The 22,346-nt window shown below is 44.5% G+C and overlaps 1 protein-coding gene across 1 annotated transcript in view; it reads left to right on the top strand.

The window, feature by feature from the left end:
* ttc28 (tetratricopeptide repeat domain 28) overlaps window positions 1–22,346 on the top strand; it is a 170,297-nt gene that overhangs the window by 114,512 nt on the left and 33,439 nt on the right. Inside the window, exons 6-12 of the mRNA XM_042337666.1 lie at window positions 5,960–7,301; window positions 9,304–9,827; window positions 11,363–11,472; window positions 12,049–12,178; window positions 12,799–13,017; window positions 15,840–16,005; window positions 22,018–22,161. Coding sequence (XP_042193600.1) covers window positions 5,960–7,301; window positions 9,304–9,827; window positions 11,363–11,472; window positions 12,049–12,178; window positions 12,799–13,017; window positions 15,840–16,005; window positions 22,018–22,161 — 2,635 coding nt within the window. The remainder of the gene's footprint in view (window positions 1–5,959; window positions 7,302–9,303; window positions 9,828–11,362; window positions 11,473–12,048; window positions 12,179–12,798; window positions 13,018–15,839; window positions 16,006–22,017; window positions 22,162–22,346) is intronic.

The raw sequence follows: 22,346 nt of genomic DNA, 5'->3' as shown, positions 1-22,346 counted from the left end.
ATCCTGTTGTGTTGGTTGCACTATTGGCAGTGCTTCAGCACACGAGTAGCTTTGCCTGTGTGCACTGATGCACTGGTGCACTGTGCACAAGTTAATCATTTCATCTTGCAATAGTGTGCTTGACTGGGGCTGGGCTTTTCATATCCCTTTGCTGCCTGCAATCCTAGGCCCTCATTCACATTCACTGTTTTAATATAGACCTTCTTAAACAACGCCAGGGTGTAAAGCACTTCAAGGCACTGGCATTCTCTTCACAAGGGGTCATTTGATAACATGGCTGTGTTAATCTGCAGTGAATTGCATTGCACTGCCATTGCTTTAGTAGATAGGACAGGAGATTCCAGTCAATAATGTGGAGGAAAAGTGACAACACAGTGACACAATGGCCCTTTTGCATAAACTGATTGGATGCTACTAATTGCAGAATTATTGCACCGTAGAAACTCCAATTCGATATTCCAATAACACATGGACTACTCATTAAAACCCAAATAAATACTGACCCGACTCAATAGAGCTAACGATTCATGAAAGCAGTCTGCTGCCAAATTGTGTTGTGCATTTTGGATTTATCAGTCTACATTTGGACGCATTACTGCTTGTACTTTGGGAAAGGGGAGGAGAAGAATCCAAATATCCTCGTTTTTGTGTTTACTAAGGCAGGACATGGATTTTACAAGAGTGCTTATATTGCTGCAGTAAAAAGATTAATCCTGGCCAGTTACTCAAACTACCAGTGAAAGCTTGGGTGACCTTCATCACCAAGAATGCCACGTTTCTATGTATGTGTATGGTTGCTAAAAGCATTTGTAGAAAAAAAACTAAGAGTGATTAAAGATTGTAGGCTCAGAACCGAGCCAATGAGTTATTAATGAGGGGGATTAACTCTTTCAAGCTCAGATACTTTCAAATGATCCTGTGCCGTAGCATTTTATTTGGGTGGGGCGAACCTTTCGGTGTCTGTGTGATGCATGATTAGGTTTGAAGTACAGATCATGATTTTAATAGAAATGCGGAACAGGCTCGAGGGGCTGAATGTTCCCATGTTCCTACGATACAGAAGTGCCATGAAATGTTTTGTAGTTGGCATTAGAATTTGTACTGTGCAGTCGTTTGGCTGACGGGTAGAATGCTATCAAAAGATGCTGTCATCGTGTTCGGTGAGAGTGTAGAAGGAGCATTGTTCTATGTCTAACCTGGTGCTTTTACTCACCTTGGAGTACCCGATAGGGTTGTGCAGAGGAGGTATTGCTCTGTAACTAACTCACGCTATACTTAAGCATGGAGTTCTGGATGAGAGGTGCTGTTAGCCTTCTGTCAGAGGAGGCATTGAATTGAACACTCACAGTAGAATTGTGACTGCTTTACAAAAGAGATGGGGAACCTGGGCAAGATCGCGCCCAATTTCTCACTGCGCAAAGCGTCAGATGGTTCAGATGGTGTCAGTCTCGTTGTAAACCTTGTGGTATGACTTACTGTCTTATTACTTAACATTGATTAAAAACATGCCATGCCCTTCGTCGGTCCGCACTTGTGTGATCAATGTGAACGTATTGAAGGTAAAATGGCGGTGTGTACATAGCAGGCTGGAAACAATGGAATAGACCCAATTTATTTCACGCACGAGAGGTTTGCACAGTACTGCCTGTGGATCCCAGTGGTGTGTTGCCTGTTTGGGTTCCTTTCTGTGAAACTGCTGCTCGCTTTCTGCGGGATTTCGAGCTGTAACATTCAGCAGTTAAATGGTTGTGAGCCTGGAGAGAGATATTCGGCAATTTTTTTTTTTTTTTTTACAAAAGAGCTCATATTTCTTCCTGCTTTTTGGAAAATTAAAGACGGAATAGTAAAATCAGCATGGCCAGGGGATAAACAGGGACCTGGGCAGCTCATATTTCCAGCAACTTGAAAATGGGACTGTGATGTGGTGGAGAGGCTGCTAAATTGATAGCAGCTGTCCAACACTGACTGTATTACGGAGGCCCCCCTAAGCATGTACCATCACATACCTACTGTACTATCCATATAAAAGATGACTTGACTTTGACTCCCCCAGCTAAGGCAGACCTCAGATCATAGGCAGCGGAGATTGCTGCTGTAAATCATCGGAGCGGGGTCACATTTAAAGAGATGTGCCAAGATTCAGTTTTTTTTTAAATACTGTAATTTGCCTCCTTTAGTTTAAAGCTGTATTACTGATTAGCTTAATCCAACTAGGCCTCAGAATAAATAAATATACAAAACCATCACAGAGTTCACAGAGAGCGAGGGATCCTTAAAGCTGCAGTCCACTGCGTGGTGGGTAATCATTAGCACAGTGGTCGTTTTCCTGCTTTCAAACTCGTTTTAGTTATTTAATGGCTTAGATTTTAAAAATCTAGATCGATAAATAAACTGTGCGCAACCGGCTGCCGCGTTTCGCCCACAAAATATACAGTCAATTCACTTTGCAGTATACCCTGTGAAGCGCTTTGAGACGTCTCGGAAGACGTGATGCAGCGCTATAGCGAATGCAAAGTATATTATGACAATATTATAGATTTGAATGTTCTGAGGTTAGCGCGCCGGTGAGTGATATGTTCCCTGTTGTGGAGAGAAAATGAATAAATTCCTGCGAAGTGAATTCCCCCCAGTGGCTGACCGAGCGAGCACTGCCCAATGTTATTTACTGCACTGAGGCCATCTGCGTGGGAAGTGCCAGTGAGTGATGTATTGTCTCAAGGTCGAGATTTCTATGTTTAACTACAAAAGCTTTTATTCCAGTGACAGAAACATTTAGTGGGCTGGAGGAAAACAGAGAGACAGGCCTGCGTAGTGAGGTTGTTGTGGAAAGTGTACAGTTTCCGGTTGTACACTCTAGAAACGGGGAGAGAGCAAACTCACAAGGGAACTTAATGTTACTGTCCAAAGGGAGGTGCCCCCTGTGACACTAGGAATTCAACTCTGCTTATGATTTAAATTAAACTAGACTTCCCCTTTAAACCTCCAGGGCTGTACAATATCACCATTGGCATAAACGCTGGATAAAGGGCAACAAGTCATTCGTGACAGGTATTGTATTGGCTCAGATCCAACTTTTGGAGATTTTCAGTGTTCAGTGGTTAAATTCTGATCCTGATTCATGTGGTGTTGCATTAGATAAACACCGTCAGCCTCTCTGTCTATATCACAAAGACTCACAACTTGTGTTTGGTCTTGTGCATGTCTCATTTTCGACTGCTATACTGTAATCTGAATAGGTGAGCACCCACCATAGATAATTATTTGGGGAGGACAAGTTTGCGGGGCTTTGTGGAGAGAGCAGGGGAGTGGGATTGATCCGGACAGCTCTTTTGAAAGAGCCGGCACAGACACAATGGGCCGAATGGCCTCCTTCGGTGCTGTATGATTCTATGATTCTATGATAGCAGGGGAGCAGCTGTGTTGAGTTGCTCTGATCTACAGGGTGATTAAGACTTGCTGAGCAACCTCGTCCCCTCCTTCCAAGAGGGCTGGGACCCTTCCAGGTTGAGCTAGAAGTGTCAGCCAGGCTTAGTTGTCTGCGGGTCAAGAAGGTTGTGTGTGGGTTTCCGTCCTTTGTTGGGTCTTTGACCTCATCACCTAGTCTGACACTTCAGTGGCAGTGGGGGGTGGTGTGCTGCATTGTCAGAATTCGGTCCTGTCCGTCTGTTAAGGTTGTCATTAAAGATCCCACAAAGCTATTGAAAAAGATTCTCTTGATGTCCTGACAAATAGAATCGGTTACTCACTTCATGGCTGTTTGTGAGTCATTGTTGCTGTGCTAATAGGCTGCTTTGTTCACCCACAAAACACACAGTCATTACACTTCATAGAAACGTTTTAAAATGCTTTGTGGCATTATACCAAATACAAGGATTATTTTTGTACCTACCTCTGTTCATTTTTCTCCTCTGTAGGCATGAGTGAACTGTACTGTAGCTCTCTGTGCAAGAATAGGCTATATTTTCTCTCGGGAATTATTTGAATTGGCGTGTGATACTCGGGGTCAGTTGCTGTGCGAATAGTAATAAAACATTATTTTCATATCGGCAACGTGATCTATTCTTTTCCGCTTATATTTGTGTGACGTAACACTCAAAACGCTCCTTAAGAGTCGAAGACTGAATTCCAAAATATTGTGAGTAAAATACAGCAGCTCCACATACAGGATCTGCTTAATGTGCCGTGTTCCTCGTTCCCAATTTCTTCCCACAAACATGACAAGCACTTATGTTCCCCTCTGCCTAGTGCACTGAACTCTCTACGGACAAATCCCACACAGAGATACCGTCTGGCCCTCCGTCACTCCTTAATTACAGCTGCTGTCGGTCCTAATAGTCTCATAAGTTCTACTGTGGAGGACAGGCAGGTCCCCAAACACTGTACCCCTTTACTGTGTCAGGTAACACCCCCTGTCATTATGACTCACTGATTCTGGTGTATTGTGCTTTACAATGTGAGGTACAATAACGTACCAGGCAATGCAAGTACAATAATGCTAATAAGCCGTACTCCCCCCATCCCCGTAATTATAATAATAATCCTTACATTTGATATAGTGTCTTATTATGTTCCTGAAAGAGCTTCGCGAGATTTAGTGTAAAGTACAGTGACTTTATTTATTTATACACAAAAGGACCACGGCGCCTTTACAATGCAAGGCAGCATTCTGTCGCTCAGCGGGCTTGACACAACTGTCCTAGCACTCGCTCAACGTAAACCGATTGCATTCGTGTCCGTTTTTGAGACTTTGTGTTCTGTTTATTTACTGCTGGAAACTACATGTGCTCTCTTATCAACCTTGTCACCAAGCCACCTGTACCTGTACCGACATGGTCAGTGTGTAGGAGTTAGCATGTAGTAGAGCGCTGAGGCTGTGCATGCGTGAGTGTGACTTATTTATCTTATTTGCCTTATTGCATTTATAATAAATGAGCTGTTAGGTTTGCCTACAGCGAGCAAGTTGATTACTGAACTGTCTGTATAATACATGAGGAGTGTGGTGGTTGCAGCTCAGTGAATGAAATATTGTTCAGTGCAATCCATATCAACATCAAGAAAATTTTAGTAAATCTGAGAGGAATGTAATCACCATGACAGGAGCCTAGCACCTGGGTTACAATCAATGGCATGTTTTATATTTATATATATATTAATATGTATATTATACTAGCATATTATATACAACAGCCACAAAAAAGTATGTATAAACTGCTGCACTGAAATTCAGTTTTATTTTACAGTAAGACTTTATCTGTAAGTGCAGGATATTGCTGTGACTATATACCCCGGATTGTCCTATACAGTCACGCACAGAAAGGGATCTTTTGATTCATCAACAACACCAACAACAACAAAATTACATTTAGAGAGCGCCTTTCACGTCGGGAGGACTTCCCAAAGCGCTGAAAGTCTGTGTTGATGTTTTTCCCCATGTAAGCCACCTAATCTAATCAAAGTCCCCTCTCTTTTCACTCTCCATACCCTTAATGTTCCTTTTTTTCCAAATCTGGCAATATATCTGGATGGGAAGTCCTCCCGATGTGAAAATGTAATTCTGTGTTATATTGAATCTCTACTTGCCTGATGGAAGCACAAATGGTAACTTGTGTAGGAGGTTACGTGATGGATTGTGGTGGGATTCAACTTCATAAATCGAGAATTCTATCCTTTACCTTGAATGTCTGGATGTACATTAAAGCTTTGCGACCAATTGAAAGTGGAATAACATCCTTTCCTAAATAATTCCATTTGTGGTGGTAATTTTGAAAGATAATGGAGCACCTGAATAGGCCAGGCATAACTGAGTATCATGAATTCTTGGATAGGAGATTTGGATTGAGGTCTTCCAGACTGTATTGAACCGTGTGTGGACGAGTAACTCAATCATGTCGTAACTATCCCTCCTCGTGAAGTTCATTAGAATCTAATCCCTCTCTTTTGTGATGTTTGTCTTCATCAGGCATAATTCAGCAGATGAAAGGAGACTATGATACTGCACTGAAACTGAATAAGACGCACCTCTCTATTGCCCAGGAACTCAATGATTATGCTGCACAGGGAAGAGCCTACGGGAACATGGGCAATGCTTACAATGCCCTGGGCATGTATGACCAAGCTGTAAAGTACCATCGCCAAGAGCTACAGATCTCAATGGAGGTAAATGATCGAGCATCTCAAGCATCGACCCACGGCAACTTAGCTGTGGCCTATCAGGCACTCGGTGCCCATGACAGGGCCTTGCAGCACTACCAGAACCACCTGAACATAGCACGAGAGCTGCGGGATGTACAAAGTGAGGCTCGGGCACTCAGCAACCTCGGTAACTTCCACTGTTCTAGGGGAGAGTACGTTCAGGCTGTTCCATACTACGAACAATACCTGCGTTTATCACCCGACCTACAAGATATGGAGGGCGAAGGGAAAGTGTGTCATAACCTCGGCTATGCCCATTACTGTCTTGGAAGTTACCAAGAGGCTGTGAAGTACTATGAACAAGATCTCGCCCTAGCCAAGGATTTGCATGATAAGTTAAGCCAAGCCAAGGCCTACTGCAACTTGGGCCTTGCATTTAAGGCCCTTGGCAACTACATTAAAGCAGAAGAATGTCAGAAGTATCTCCTCTCTCTAGCCCAGTCCTTGAACAATGCACGGGCCAAATTCAGAGCTCTAGGCAACCTTGGGGACATTTTTGTGTGCAAGAAAGATGTAACTGGCGCTGTTAAATTCTACGAGCAGCAGTTGGCCTTGGCACATCAGGCCAAAGACCGCAAGCTGGAAGCCAGTGCGTACGCAGCCCTGGGCACTGCCTACAGACTGATACAGAAATATGACAAAGCGCTTGGATATCACACACAGGAACTGGAGGTTTACCAAGAGCTCGGTGAATTGTCTGGAGAATGCAAAGCACACGGACACCTTGCTGCTGTCTACATGTCCCTCGGTAAATACACCATGGCCTTCAAATGTTACGAAGAACAGTTGGATTTAGGGCATAAGCTAAAAGATCCGAATATTGAGGCACAAGTTTATGGCAACATGGGGATCACAAAAATGAACATGAATATCATGGAGGATGCCATTGGTTACTTTGAGCAGCAGCTAGCAACACTGCAGCAGTTGAGTGGCAACGATGCCATGTTAGACCGAGGCCGGGCTTATGGCAATCTCGGGGACTGCTACGAAGCGCTGGGCGATTATGAGGAAGCTGTGAAATACCATGAACAGTATTTAGCTGTGGCTCAGAGTTTGAATCGGATTCAGGAACAAGCCAAGGCCTATCGGGGACTCGGAAATGGGCATCGGTAAGGGTTGACCTATTGAGCTGAGCTCAGTAGGTTGTGTGTGTGCATGTATGATTGAGACTGTATGTGGGTGTGTATGTGTGTATCTATGTGTGTGTGTGTATCTATATATTTCTGTGTGAACACGTCATTGCTTATATTTCACTGTGTGTGGGCTTTTGTGAGAGTGTATGACTGTGTGTGTGTGTGTGTGTGTGTGGTGTGTGTGTTCCTCTCTCCTTTCCATCCATTCCTCCGCCACACACACCAAACAGACTTGACTGTTGACACTGAACAAGAAACAACTTGTGAGGTTTGCGAGAGATCCTGAGTAACACGTACTGGCTCCAGAGCCTGTTATTTACAGGCCATCTGCAGAACTGAATTAATTCAGATGAAAAATCCTCTGTAATAAGAGTTTGCACTAATCACCTAAATGCAGTAACTGTGGTGTTAGATCAAAGGAGGCCTAATCGAGTTTTATATCCTATTATACCGTAGTTAGTGCTTTGTATTTATATACTTACAGTACTGCTACCCCTCAGGCTCCAATTAAATCTCCCAAGTAGAATGTTGTGACATATGCCAACTCTTGGAGGGAGAGGAGAAGTATTAAAAATGCCAGGAGGTTAGATGCTTCTGCCATCTACAGTACTGAGGCCACACGGCACAGATTATTACACCCAGACAGCCCATTTTGTGAAATCATCTAACATTTAGCTTGCGACTGGAAGGTTTTGCTCAATTTCAGGTAAAACTCCACAGAGAGATTGCTTTTTCCCCTCCAGGCTTGTCGTCCTTGCCAGAGGTAGTGGGAAGAGGGTGACATTTGGTGCAGCACACAAACACACAACCCTGGGTGTAGGGGAGGGCAGCTGAAGGATGGTTTCTCGGTGTGAAGGTACTTGTTGCTCCTTGCCAAGGTTACGGTGGCTACAAAACTGAGTCAGACGTGGACACCAATTACTACCCTCCTAATACTCGCCTAACTCGGTCAGAACCAACACACTGCAGTCACTATGTGACTGATCCTGGGGTAACACAGCCCTGTCTGTCACTGTCCTTCAACCAACACAGCTCTCATGTAACTTGAGTGAGTGATGCCGGAAAAGTTTTTGCCGATCATACTGCTCTGCGCTGGTTATTTGTTACTGCACAGCGGCATGGTTCAGCAATTTCGAGAGAAATTAATACGTTTCTCACCGAGTCAGTTGATTTGTTTAGTGCAGTAATTATGATCCTGTAAAAAATGAACAAATTCTGCCGGGGTCACTGCGACCACACTCCTTAAAAGCCAGTGACTCGCATTTTCTAAACGATCAGACAGATACAGCGCTGAGTGAAGTGGCACTCTCATATCCAGCTGTATAACTAGATCATTGTTTTGAAAAGGAAAGGTCATAATGAATGCTGGCAATGTTCACCGGTGGTGATTTAATCGCTGAATGATTTAATTCTATGTAAAAGGACTCGCCCGAAGGTAAAGGGGCTGCAACTTGGCTGAGAACTCAAACTGCACTTGGTTCTTTTTCATAGGACCCAGGTTTTGATCGCATAAAGATTCAACCCGGTATTTCCCACTGTTATGCCAGTCACTGCACTCATTGGAGCCATGAGAAGCACGAGCCTTTCGTTGGCCAATCTTCAAATGCAAGGCTTATTATTATTGTTGGTCAGCAATCTTTGTCTCTGGGTGATTGGAGTCACCATCATAGTGCTGTGACATGACTCTCCTTGTCCTCCTCTCTCTGTTTTAAAATCCAAACTCGTGCCATCTCTTCCTCTAATTTGTTCTTTCCCTCCGTCCCACCTCTGTTACATACGCATTCTTCATTTGCCTCTCAGCTGGAAAGATTATGTGGTTCACAGAGAACACAGGAAAGGACAGAAATTGATCAAACAAATGACAGCAGAAAACGATGGCAAAAAGCTCTAATCCCTGCACGGTTACTCCCGAGCGATTGCGTACATGGGTCTTTACGTTTTCTTTGCCGGAGGTAACTGATTTCTGTTGTTTGCTCAGGGCAATGGGGAACCTGCAGCAAGCCCTCGTGTGCTTTGAAAAGAGACTGGTGGTGACTCATGAGCTCGGAGAGTCGTCGAACAAGGCTCAGGCGTACGGGGAGCTGGGCAGCTTACACAGCCAACTGGGCAACTACGAGCAGGCCATATCTTGTCTTGAACGTCAGCTGAACATCGCCCGCGAGATGAAGAAGCGGATCCTGGAGAGTGACGCCGCCTGTGGCCTCGGTGCTGTTTACCAGCTGATGGGAGAATACGAAACAGCACTGCAGTACCACCAGCTGGATTTAGAGATAGCGGAGGAGACAGACAACCCCACGTACCAGGGCCGTGCCTACGGAAACCTGGGGCTCACCTATGAATCACTGGGAAACTTTGAGCGCGCTGTGATGTACCAGGAACAGCACCTGAGCGTTGCAGCCCAAATGAATGACTTGGTGGCCAAAACCATGGCATATAGCAGCCTGGGGAGGACCCATCACGCCTTACAGAACTACTCGCAGGCAGTCATGTATTTACAGGAAGGTGCGTGCACTGCGATCTGTTATTCTGTGGCCATTCTAGTTACATGCTCCACGTGAGGGGCACTGTATAAGTGCGAGCTGTTGTTGTTTCCCCACAACTCTCTTGAAAGCGTCCGACCCTGAGGATGCTTGCGTCTTTCACAGCACAATCGCCGTCAGGGAAGCTGCATAAACTGCCAATAATATTTGGAAGCACTTTTGCAGACACAGCGCAGATTAGATTGAGGTTGAGATGTCCCTTCCTAACTCTCCCTCCCAGAAAAAAAGCCACCTAGGGATTTCTTAGGGGAACATGCTTGATTCACTTTCAAAGTGGGGGAAAAAGAAAGGCAAACACAGTGCTATAATGTTGCTGTGTATATAGTTGTTGTATTGTTGGCTGGAGGGACATTGTGGTAATCTGGATCTTGCATGAATTTACATAGGAAATAGTATCTCCTCTCTTGGATAACTCTACACTACACATGGAATTTAGAGATAGCGGAGTGGATGGAATAGCAGTGCTTGCTATCTGAGGGGCAAGTGGGATTGCGCGGAGGTGTGGGATGACAGGCAGCAGTTGATGTGCATTAAGACCCAGCAAAAGAGATTGACTGTGGGATGAGACTGTGTCAGGGGAATGGCTGGCTGACAGCAGCACAGCTCATACACTGATCAATGCCGCCAGTAATTTCCCCTATTTAATTTTCAAAACTCCAATGAGTTTATTTAATTATTTAGCGCAGTCAATAAAATAACTATTATTAATCTTTTGTTTTTTTAATCCGGTCGCCATACCCTTCAATTATTTAAAGCAGCCAGTATCTATCTTCCTTCAATTATTTAGTAAAATATTCCACAATTGAATTCACTCAAAGTGTATTACTCATATTAAAATCGAGAATTTTCTTTCCTCCTAACAACGTTGACGTGAGGCATTGGGTGACCCTCACTTGACCGTTTTCGCCCCCAAAATACACAGTCAATTCGCTTTACAGTATATCCTATGAAGCGCTTTGAGACGTCTCAATGATATGATAAGGCGCTGTATCAAATGCAAGGATTATTAGTGTTATTTATGTAAGAGCCTTTGTGGAGTGTGTCAGCAGGATATGTGGTTATAGGCAGGAGAGTAACAGAAGGAGAACATTCAGCCTGTCAAACCTGCTCCCCATGCCTTGCCAACATATGCCTTAGCACCCTTACTATCTACCCTTAGCATCTAACTATGTCCCTTTTGGCTCAGTTGATAACACTCTCGCCTCTTAATCGAGAAGGTTACGGGTTCAAATCCCACGTCAAGAGTTTGAACTCACATAGTCAAGGCTGATGCTCCGGTACAGTGTTGTGGAGTGTACTGCATTATCAGAGGTGACACACAGACAGACAGACACACAGATAGATATACGAAAATACAATAGAATTTATATATATATAGCCCCTTTCATGACAGAAGGACATCTCAATGCACTTAACACACACACATGCGCACACCATGTAAGCATATTCTAATGGTCTGAGAGTTTCTCATCGCTGACGTAAGTCTTTTTTGCTCAGGACTGAGGCTGGCAGAACAATTGGGTCGCAGAGAAGATGAAGCTAAGATCAGACATCGACTTGGACTCTCTCTGTGGGTCAGCAGCAACCTGGAGGAATCGCAGCACCAGGTACTCACCCCTCGTACCACTACAATCCCCCCCGTTCCCCCAGTCCAAGAGCAGACACTCACAGGAATGTTTGTTGGAGTCCTCTTGTCTATATTAGAAACGTACCTACTTAGAGTTTCTTTATTTCATTTTTCTGGAAATTTTCAGCTTTTGTATATTAATAAAATTAAATTCAGATGAAATTAAATTACAATGTGTAATTGTGGCGGATTTGGTTTCTCTTCCCCAGCCCAGGAGCACTGAGGCCAAGTGTTAGCCGTCACTGCTTACTCTTAGTACCGGGCAGTGCTTTAGAGACAGGAGTAGGCCTTTGAGCCTGTTCGCCATTCTATAAGATCATGGCTGATCTGTACCTCAAGTCCAATTACCCACTCTTGCTCCGTTTCCCTTAATACCCTGACCTAACAAATATCTCTCTGAAGATATGAATGGATCCAACATCCACAGCCTTTTGGGTGAAGAGAGTCACAGATTTCGACTTTAACCCCATTTGTCTTGAGGGGATGGCTTGGGAAGTTGTTTACTGATGTCATGAGATACAGGCTAATCATCGAGAACATTGTCTGTTGCTTTCAGCTTTACAAATCATCTGCTCTGTTTGAAACTATCCGCCACGAAGCACAGCACAGCACCGACTACAAACTCTCACTATTTGACCTGCAGACAGGCTCCTATCAAGCTCTGCAGCGGGTGCTGGTCAGCCTTGGTAAGTGGAGTTTCAGCAACAACAACAACTTGCATTTACACAGCGCCCCTCATGCAAGGTTGCGTCCCAGAGCGCTTGACAGTGGCGGAGCACGACTCCGAGCCGGGGAGAGGAAGAGCTGACCGTAGGCACGGTTGAATAGGAGGAGCAACCTGAAGATGGGGAAGGAAGGGGTAAGGCGGAGGGATAGAGGAAGAGTGTTCCAGAGTTTCGAGGCGTAGTGGCTGAAAGCGCGGCCACCAATAGTGGAGAAAGGGCTTTATTTCCAGTGGAGGGGGAAAGGGAATAAAGTGTTGTGTTCACGTACAAGGTAATAACGTAAAGGGAATTGGTTACCAGGTATATTGAAGCTTTGACCTTGATGTACGAACTAGCGAATACTCTTAATATTTGACAGTATTGGCCTCGAGATCTAGTTTTCTTCGTCAAAATAAAGTCCGAGTAAATTCCATTCACTGAGCCGAGTAACAGCGAGGGCAATGTTTTACCTGACATTACGCATTGCTGTGTCAATTGTGCTTAGGTCAAATCCCTGACTTGTCCAGTGCCTAGAGATATCCTCCTGGAGTGAAAGGCGCTGTACAGAGGTAATTTTGTATTGAATTTGTATTGTATTGTAGGTCGTCACGACGAGGCATTGGCTGTAGCAGAGCGAGGAAGAACCAGGGCATTTGCCGACCTCTTGATAGAACGGCAAACTGGACACCAGGAGTCTGACTCATTCAGCCCGGTCACAGTTGACCAGATCCTGGAGAGTGTTAATAACCAGCGCAGCCTGGTGCTGTATTACTCGCTGGCAGCAGGGTACCTGTACAGCTGGCTTCTCGCACCAGGAGCAGGTACTGAAGCCATTAATGTGTTAATGTCTCTCGTGCATTATGTATCCCTGACTGTGTGTATGTCGTCCAGATTTGGGCATTCCCTGTTGCTGCTGTTGTGGACACTATGGTGCCTGGCTGCACTCCTTCTATACCACTCCCTGCTGGATTTCAATGTATTCTCTCTTGATCGGCAACAGAAAGAGACGGAGTTCAAAATGAACCGAGATCCTGATAGGCGTCAACACACACGTCTGAGTACAACACTCAGCTTTGCTCACACCATGAGTTGCAAAGCAATCACAAGCGCCTAAATTGCCTCCTTTGCAGAGCAGAGGGTATGCTGTGTGCCCTGATCAAACAGCATTAGATGCGAGTGCTTAGACACTGCCCGATATCCAGCATTTGCTGCAAACTGTCCTCGTGTTCCACTAGAATACAGCGTGTTCGGGGAGAATGAGGGGAACAGAGTGTCGCACTGAGGTTGCTGATCTAGTCTCGCTACGTCAAGTGCTCCCTTCTCCCACAGATCACGCAGGCCTCTGGGTTCTTCAATCCTGTCCTAATGAGAAAATAAGTAAGGCGACATTCTTAAGTTGCGGGAATCAATTTTGCTCCAAAGACTTCACGCCAGAAACTGCTTTACATTATAGTTCGTGAACTGATTTATATAAAATGACTATTCAGCGTCTCCAACTTTAATTGCTTCATTGAGAGCAGGATGCGGTGATTATAACCTGAAAACCTCAATTAATATTCAGATGAATGATTTAAGATTCCCTCAACACTAAAATGTGCCGTGTGTAAGTGATCCTGGTTTCTAAGTGCTTTCGTCATGCTGCATTTTCTCATTATTAATGTGGTTTTATTTTATTATTTCTGTCTTTATCTCTCCCTACTCTGTTGTCCCCTGTGAGACACGCATGAAACGGGGGCCCATGTGTGTGTCTGTGTGTGCTCGGGAGCTGGGATGGGTGGGTGGAATGTGGGAATTTCTTCTCTATTTTTCCTCCCACCTCATAGACAATCAGCTCAGTGGCTTCCCTGATGGACAAGTAATTGACGTCTGGTGTTTTGAAGCCAGTGTTTGAATCTCCCACGCATACACTTACTTTGTTACACTGCACTGCAGAGCACCTCTGGTTGAAGCTGTGAATGGAAATCTTTCTTAAAAGAAACCAAAACATCCTCTATATCCAGTTCTCATTATCAAGATCAACACACAGAACGTAGGAAATGACTGTTGTATCAGGTTCCTTTAGTTGTAGCAGATTAAGTCACCCTCTCTTCAGACCGTTTAACCTAAATGTAACCTGCGGTAACTTAACCTCAAATGGTTTGTATGGAAATGTCATCATTTCAGTAGTTCTGGAAATGTAAAGCTGTGAATAAGAGATCTACAGGCAGTTCGAGTAAGTGCATGGAGCTGGAAGGTTTATTGGCTAAGTTCTGCTCTGCCAGGTGTTCAAGAGTATGAGGAAAGTTGTGAAAGGCAGATGGGGTACAAATGAGAGCTCAATAAAATGGTTAGGTAATCTCTGACACAGTATCCTTCCTCTCTTTCTCTCTCTCTCTCCTCCCTTAGGGAGAGAGTGCATATTCCATTCCAGACATGGGGAAATTTCCTTATGTGGGTGGCAGACATATTGGAACTATCAGTCTGGTTTGGATCCTCCTAAATGTGATGATAGGATTCCCTCTGTGTCAGACAGATACGCAGCTGACAAAAAAAAAACAACAGAGCCCTGACATACCGACGGTCACGACACTTCAAAGAACCCATGTGGAAAATGGTTTTCAGGCAATTCAGTGGGATGAAATGCAAATGGTATTATTGGTCTGATTTGATGTGTGTCTAGTTGAGGTACCCAGATCACTTTTTGGCATTGTGCTGCGACTCATTTCATGTATGAACACCGCCACCACGAGACTGGAATCAGCTACTACAATAACATGCTTTAATACGGTCGGACCTTTGTTAAAATCGCTCAGTGGCATCAGCTGTCGTGTGTCGGCCTGGCTCAGTGGGAGCACTGTTGCCTCTGAGTCAGAAGGTCGCAGGCTCAAGCTCCACTTCGGGACTTGGAATCACATAGTCTGAGCTGACACTCCCATGCGGTGCTGGGGGTGGGGTGTGTTGTGTCGCCGTAGATGCCGTCCTTCGGATGAGACATTAAACCAAGGTCCCATCTGCCTGCCTAGGCGGACGTTAAAGATCCCGTGGCACTATTCAAAAAGAGAAGAAGGTTTACTCCTGGTGTCTTGGGCAAGAAAATCCCCCCAATAAAATGACTCCATGGCTGTTTGTGGAACATTGCTGTATGCAATTGTTTGCTGTGTTTCGCCCACAAAATGCACAGTCAATAATAATAAGACTCCCTGCAGTATATTCTATAAAGCATCTCAAATATAATTTCCTCTATATTTAGGTAGAGTGCTTTTGAACAGAAAGTGCTCCTTCCACCCTGAATACGGGCAGATGGTTTGAATAATGAGATGACGCCTTTTTTAAAGGGCTACTGATATTGATTCTGATGGTTTCGAAAGGTTGCGCCTGAGGGGGGAGGGGGTAAAATGCAATGCAAATGATTAACACGAGTGGTTTAAGCGAAGAAGACCTTTCGGACCATTTGAGCTAATCCAGTGTGAAAAAAAACAATTTCAGCCTCTTATCTAGAATCAAACCAATTCAAGTGGACATTTTGTCACCCAACTAGAATAAAAGGGTTGGTGTAAATTTCGAGCTCTGAAACTTTGAGGTGTCGGAGACAGTCACATTGGAGCTCTAATATCCGCCTTCCGGTGTTCACGCTAACACTCACTCTCTCTCCATTTCCTTGCAGGAATTTTAAAGTTTCACGAGTGTTATTTGGGTGATAATATGACAGAAGGCAGCGGTGATTTCAGTGAAACCAGCAGCATGAATCTGCAGGCCACCAGTTTCTCCACACTGGAGCAGCACGTAGCCAATGTTCGATTGGCACTTGGCGTGGAATCCTACTACACCAGGTACAACTTCGCTTTAATAATTATCTTAGTCTAGACACTCTTTGTGAGGTTTTCGCTTGTGCTTTTCCTCTTCTGGGCAGATTGAATGTTACAGACAAGGCAGACTGCGATTCATTCCAGTGTGATTGCATTTGAGCTCATTAAAAAACGTGTGAGTGACAGGTCTCTGCAGTTGCTGCTTCACCACACAGCGTTGCCATTTCATTATCTCTGCACAATCTATTGCAATCTGTTTCCTTTTATTTCCCTACCAACTCTGCCTGCATCTGATGACTATGTAATGCACATTGCACCCAGGAACGGGAACCCTGGCCAGGGCCACTGAGTTGTTACAGGACTTGTTAATGAAGGATTAAAATGAAGGTAAAAGGTAGAAGAAAGTGCCATTGATATCACCCTGTGGTTAGGTCCTGCACAAGACCTGCACAGCTCAGCTCCCACTTCAATCTGCCTGCAGCCCTCCACTCATTACAGATTTATCACTTCTATCTCAAATGTTTTAGCTGATTTCTATCATTTTCTTTAAGCCAGCACTTGCAATTAACTCTTATGAACGAAACAAAACATTCTGATCAGTTTATCAAAAGGTCTGTGTGATTCAGAAGCTCTACTAACAGGCTAATTCTATCCTAATAAGTCTCACTAAGAGGATGTTATATATTTTTACGTTTCATGTGGATTTAGTGAACGGGGATGGAATGTTGCCTCTTCTATTTATTTAAACATGTGCAGTGCAGAACACTTGGGTAAAGCTCTGTCACCATGACATGTTTGCTTCGATTCATAAGCACAAGGGTCAGGGTCAGGAAAACGGTTGAGGAGGAATATAAACCAAACCACACTTGGGAAGGACATGTGCCATGTGGATGAAAAGCAGGTTACAAGTGTTAAGTCGGACTATGGTCTACATTACCTCCCTTCCTCATCTCTCTTTCTTTGTGAGAATGGTCCTGGATCAATCTTCAGATACTTCCAGGCTATGTTTCCCTATGTGAGAGAACTTCCATCCTTTCCCCTGATTAATATTCCCGTTATGGTTCCTCCTTCATGTATGAGAGGGCAGGCAGGCAGCTGCACTACTAGCAGTGGAATCCTATTCAGCCACTGCCTGAGTCTTATTATTTTTATTATTATTATTATCTGATCATTCACTTCTTCTGCAGGGATGGGTACTGGGCTTTGTTGCTCTTCGCATGGGGTGGCTGAGCTGTGCAATGTAAGGCACCAAATGCATTCAATTAAAATATCAGTATTCTTACTACATCACCACAATATACCATCGATGGAATGCAGGCAGCGAAGGGTCAAGCATGCTTTCAGCCTGGCTCATCTGTAACTTCTGCTACCAGTCTTGCCTCTGGATGAGAAGATTTTGGGTTCACGCTTTACTTTGGGACTTGGATCCCCCCCCCACTGCCTGGCCCTCCGCAGACTACACTGACCAGCACTCAGAGATGCTATCCTGCGTGAACAGCAACTTGTATTTATGTAACTTGGACGTCTCAAAACACGCCACAGGATATGGTATAAAGTCTAATGACTGTATTTTGTAGGCGAACACGGCAAACACTAGAACATGGGACTATGCGAGAGTTATTCATTTATTTCTGTGTAGTCTTTTCAGGTTGAGTGCTAGCAACAGATGGGCTTATATCAACCGGTGGGCAGATTGATACGAGGCAGGCTGGGGTCTGGCTGCCTATCACTGAAACCCACTCCAAAAGTTTAAAGAAATAAATTATGCTTCCATATGGAGTTACCTCTCAGGCATCTTAGGCTGCTCATATATTCCTATCTTGTTAGGTCTGAATGCCAGGAGGCTTGTAAAGAAACATTACAAGACTCTAGTGCATCAATCCAATTTGTGTCTCAATACTTAATCTACTTTAGCAACTGCCCTCCATGACTAACAGAATTAGAGGCATTACAAGGGTTTACAGATTCAGGGTAGAAATGTCTGAGAGAGAGGCAGAGATCAGGGAGCTTGGGTTAGAGGATAAAAGATAATGCGAATCATCTTGGGATTCTTTTGCTGTCAATGTAATCTTGCTTTTCCTCGACATTTTATGTTGATAGTATCCATTTGTAAACTGGATTACACTGGGAATAATAAGATTATTTCCCATTGATGTCTAGTGCTGCAGGGGCTACAGCGTCAGCTGCTTCAATCTTGAGGGGAAAATGATCAAATCCGCTTACTGTCGTGAAGCAGAGCAGTGAACTGCAGCACTCTGAGCACACGATGCATGATATATGCAAACAATCTGACTTTCACACTTCATTTCAGTAAAGGGTGAAGTTCCACATGCTTTCCATGCCACAAACACTGCCCGTGGGCATTCACTCTGTGCTCATGTGTTAATATATATTATTTATACAATATAATCCTTGCATTTGATGTATCTTATCGTGTCAAAAACTCTTCATGTAGTTTTCGCTTAAAGTGATGCGACAGAATGTTTTGTGGGCAATCGTGGCAGACGACTTATGCAGAGCATCCCACAAACAACATGAAGTGAATGACAAGGATATATTTTATCTGGCAAATGATTTGGTCAGGACACCTGGAAAAAGTCCCTTCTCTTTTCCAATAATGTCAAAATGGACAAAGAAGTAGTCCATGGTCTCAATACTGCCTGTGACTCTCGGTAAGGTGTCTTCTCCAGAGATCTGACCAAAGTAGTCAGTAGAGGTTAAGTTGAAATTGCCTCAAGTGTATAAAATGGACTGATTCCTGATTCAATAGGGAATGAAGGGCCAAAGGCAGGGAGCCAGAATTGGTGAGTGCATCTGAACATGGAACGATATCACAGGGGAGATGCACAAGCTGAACGGTCATCTTACGTTTCTGTCTGACTTGTTCATCGGCCCCTCATGGCTTCTGAAGCTTTGTGCGTGTTAGCATTGATGTTTGGTCTACATCTCAGTTTACTTTAATAAGCAATTTGGTTAGGATTGGGAGTATTTATACCTGATGGTGTCTGATGCACCGTTGACTTGACAAGCGAGCGAGGACTTGGCTCTGATTGAGCCATAAACTTTAATGGTTCCTTTTGAATCAGAAAGGCACCCGTCATTCTTGGGCTGACTGGTGGCAAAGCTTGTGGTTTCCAGCACATTCGGGACAAGAGTAGAGCACCTCGGGCTGCTTAGATTTCAAGGTGAGCAGTTCCCTCGGTCACCTGTTCCAGTGCAGGGGGCTTAAGGTACATTGTCACAGAGTGTGGCCCCAGCACTAACTTAGCATGCAGAGAGTGTAGTGTGTAGCTGTGAAGCCTGACAGCTCACAAGCGGAAAAACGGACAATTTCTTTCCGTAAGTCAAGCGTCTGAATGATGAAGTGTACAGTTCGCAGAGCAGCGTGCAGTACAGAGCTTTCGGGATAATCTGATAAGTGGCAGCCATGTCATGTTCATTGATATGATTCAGAAACTGTACTGCAGACTTCCGACAGCTAATAAATATACATGAATACTTCGACTGCGAAATGCTGTCACCCAATCTGCTGGAGCTCCAGAGTCCTCCTGCCAGTGCCAACTAGACTTAATCCTTTGTATCTTTCCCCATCTAAAGCCTGGCAGCTCCCACTCTCCCCCTCAATATATAGGGCAACACTGAGCTTCGCAAACTGCACTTCAATTACCCAGAGACAAGTGTTGAGTTGCAGCAATCAGGAGGTGGTTTGTTTCAATATTACTTCATTACTGTGGGCTAATTAATTCATTTAGAAAGAAGATAGGATTTGCATTGAGATCAGGCTCGGCTACAAAGCCCTCGACAGTCAGTGGCCTGCCCAAGGCTGATACAATAACAACTTGCAATAACAACTTATCCAGCGCCCTTCAGGCGGGGTAGGGTCCTGGAGCGCTTGACTGTGGCGGAGTCTGACCCCGAGCCAGAAGGAGGGGGACGGGGAGGTGTCCGTAAGCACAATCAAAAAAGAAGGTCTTTTGGCAGGAATTCAAAGTGGGGAGGGATGGGGCAAGGCGGAGGGATTGAGGCATTGAGAGTTCCGGAGTTACAGGGAGAATGGGAGTGCAAGGGAGTACAGGAGGATAATCAGCATCTGTTGAACTGGACCCCAGCAATACAAGGCTGGGGATCAGGAGTAGAGACTTCTGCCAATGGAGAGAAAGTTGGAAAATTAATCGGCCACATTAAATTACAGTTATTGGAAAGGGAGTTTCTCCCGATGTCCCGACCGATGGTCTTTCAGATAAAATGGTTAGTAACCACACGGCTGTTTGCGGGACCATTTTATGCACAAAATAGCTGTCGTGTTTGCCAACAAAAAGCAGTCACTGTTTATGACAGTAATTAACCCCAAAGCACTTCTGGATTGAAATTCCGCTTGGCAGTTTGCATGGCACCTTCAGCAGCTGTGCTTCAAATGGTGGAAATCCTGGCCTGGCCAAAGGCTTGTCATGCAGACCGGAATTTAAGTCCATTTGAGAGGTTTCAATGTAATAAGACACGTTAGAAATGACTTCTAATCAATCCTGCTTTCCTGCTTTCACTCCACGTGCCCCTTAATATTCCTCCTCTTCAAGCATCTACCAAATTTCATTTTCGAACGAATTTATCAATTGCAATCCAGGAGAGGAGGTAAATTTGAGAGGAACATTTAGAACTGCGCTAAATGTTTAGTTGCCTACGGCAGGACAGAACCCCGTGAGCCAGAGACTGTTGATCGCTACCTGACTCTGAGCAGCTCATTAATTCGAGAAACTAACCTCAAATAAGCAACGCACGTGAGGAGTTAACTTTTTCTGTGTTGTCGGCCATGGAATTCTTCAAAAGAGCAGGCGGGGTCTGTTAATCAAAAGGGATGCATTTCAGAATCAAGAGCAGCCTAATCCTGCGCATTATAAGGATCATTTCATTTCTTCACCCCTGTGAGACGTGACAGCATAAAAGCCTCTTTCCACATCAGCAGCTGGACTGCCACAAATGAAAGACCCGTCACCGTTCGGCCTTTGTCTCCATCACATTTTCTTGACTCTGCGAGTCATCTTTCTACGAGGCCGTTGTGGCTCTTTTCCCGTCCTGTTATAAATGCAGATCCTTCGAGTACTCCAGCCTCCTGCGCTTGGTTCAGTGCGTCATTATAAACAATTAGCACGCATTTGAGAAAGGTACATATTCCACACTCTGGGCTCACTTTAGCCTGCGACAAGACTCATCTTTCTCATCTTACTCAAGTCCAATTACCCGCCCTTGCCTCATATCCCTTTACACCCTGACCTCACAAATAGCTATCCACCTCAGTCTTGAAGATGTGAATGGATCCAGCATCCAAAGCCTTTTGGGGGAGACTGTCCGTGGGACATTGCTGTGCTGCTGCGTTATACAGTCACTACACCTTACAGTATATCCTGTAAAAGGTCTCTGAGACGTCCTCCTTACACGAAAGGCGCAATATCAAATGCAAAGGTTATTATATTGATAACTGTATCAAAGGAGCTATAAACTTTCAGCGGCACCAGGAACGTTCATCTCGAGTATCTGTGGAATGTACTGAATTCTCATACATCCAATTGACAAGCTCAGGCTGGCTCGAAACAAGCAGTTCACAAACTGAGATATTAATTCCTTTAGACTGCACTTTCGGCCACCTTTTCCCATCCCCTCGCAGCCCAGATTCCCATTCAGTTACGTAAAGCACTTAGTGGTGTCCTCTAACGTGAAAGGCATTGTATACATGTAAATTGTTGTTGAGGATTATTTTTAATACTAGTTTAATTAATGCTGTATCCAGGGAAATATCGTTGCATGTTATTGCAGAGTGAGAGAGAGAGAAAGAGAAAAGCAGATTTGCATTCATTAGATGGAGCCAGAGTGTCAGAATAGCTTGGATATGGCAGTGATTGTAGTAGTAATAATAATAATTAGATGCAAGTACACACAGGACAGGCACAAATACACACACACAGTCTTTGTGCAATCTGTCCGTGTGAGCGCCGTGCAGGCCACGAGTTGCTGGCTGACGTAGTTTGTATCTGCTTGCCACAGCAGGATATGCTCTAACAGTGAGACAGAGAGTGAAGCCGGGGATCTGCTGGATCAGCAGTTTGAGGAGATGAACAACAAGCTGAACTCGGTCACTGATCCAACGGGATTCCTCAGGATGGTCAGTCGGAATAACCTCTTCAACAGGTAGGGATAGGACGTGATGTCTGGCTTTACGGGCGATGCTGCGATATTAGATCCAGGGGATGGTGTTATTACCTTGTGTTGGTTTCGCACGCCCTGGGGAGACACGCTCTGTGTGTTGCAAATAGGAGATTGAGGAAAAGTCCTATTTGCAACACACTGAATTCTACAGTTCTAATAATAGTGAT

This window comes from Callorhinchus milii, unplaced genomic scaffold (assembly GCF_018977255.1).
Source record: "Callorhinchus milii isolate IMCB2004 unplaced genomic scaffold, IMCB_Cmil_1.0 Scaffold8, whole genome shotgun sequence".
Taxonomy (NCBI): Eukaryota; Metazoa; Chordata; class Chondrichthyes; order Chimaeriformes; family Callorhinchidae; genus Callorhinchus; species Callorhinchus milii.
This window is presented reverse-complemented; position numbering and strand designations above follow the sequence as displayed.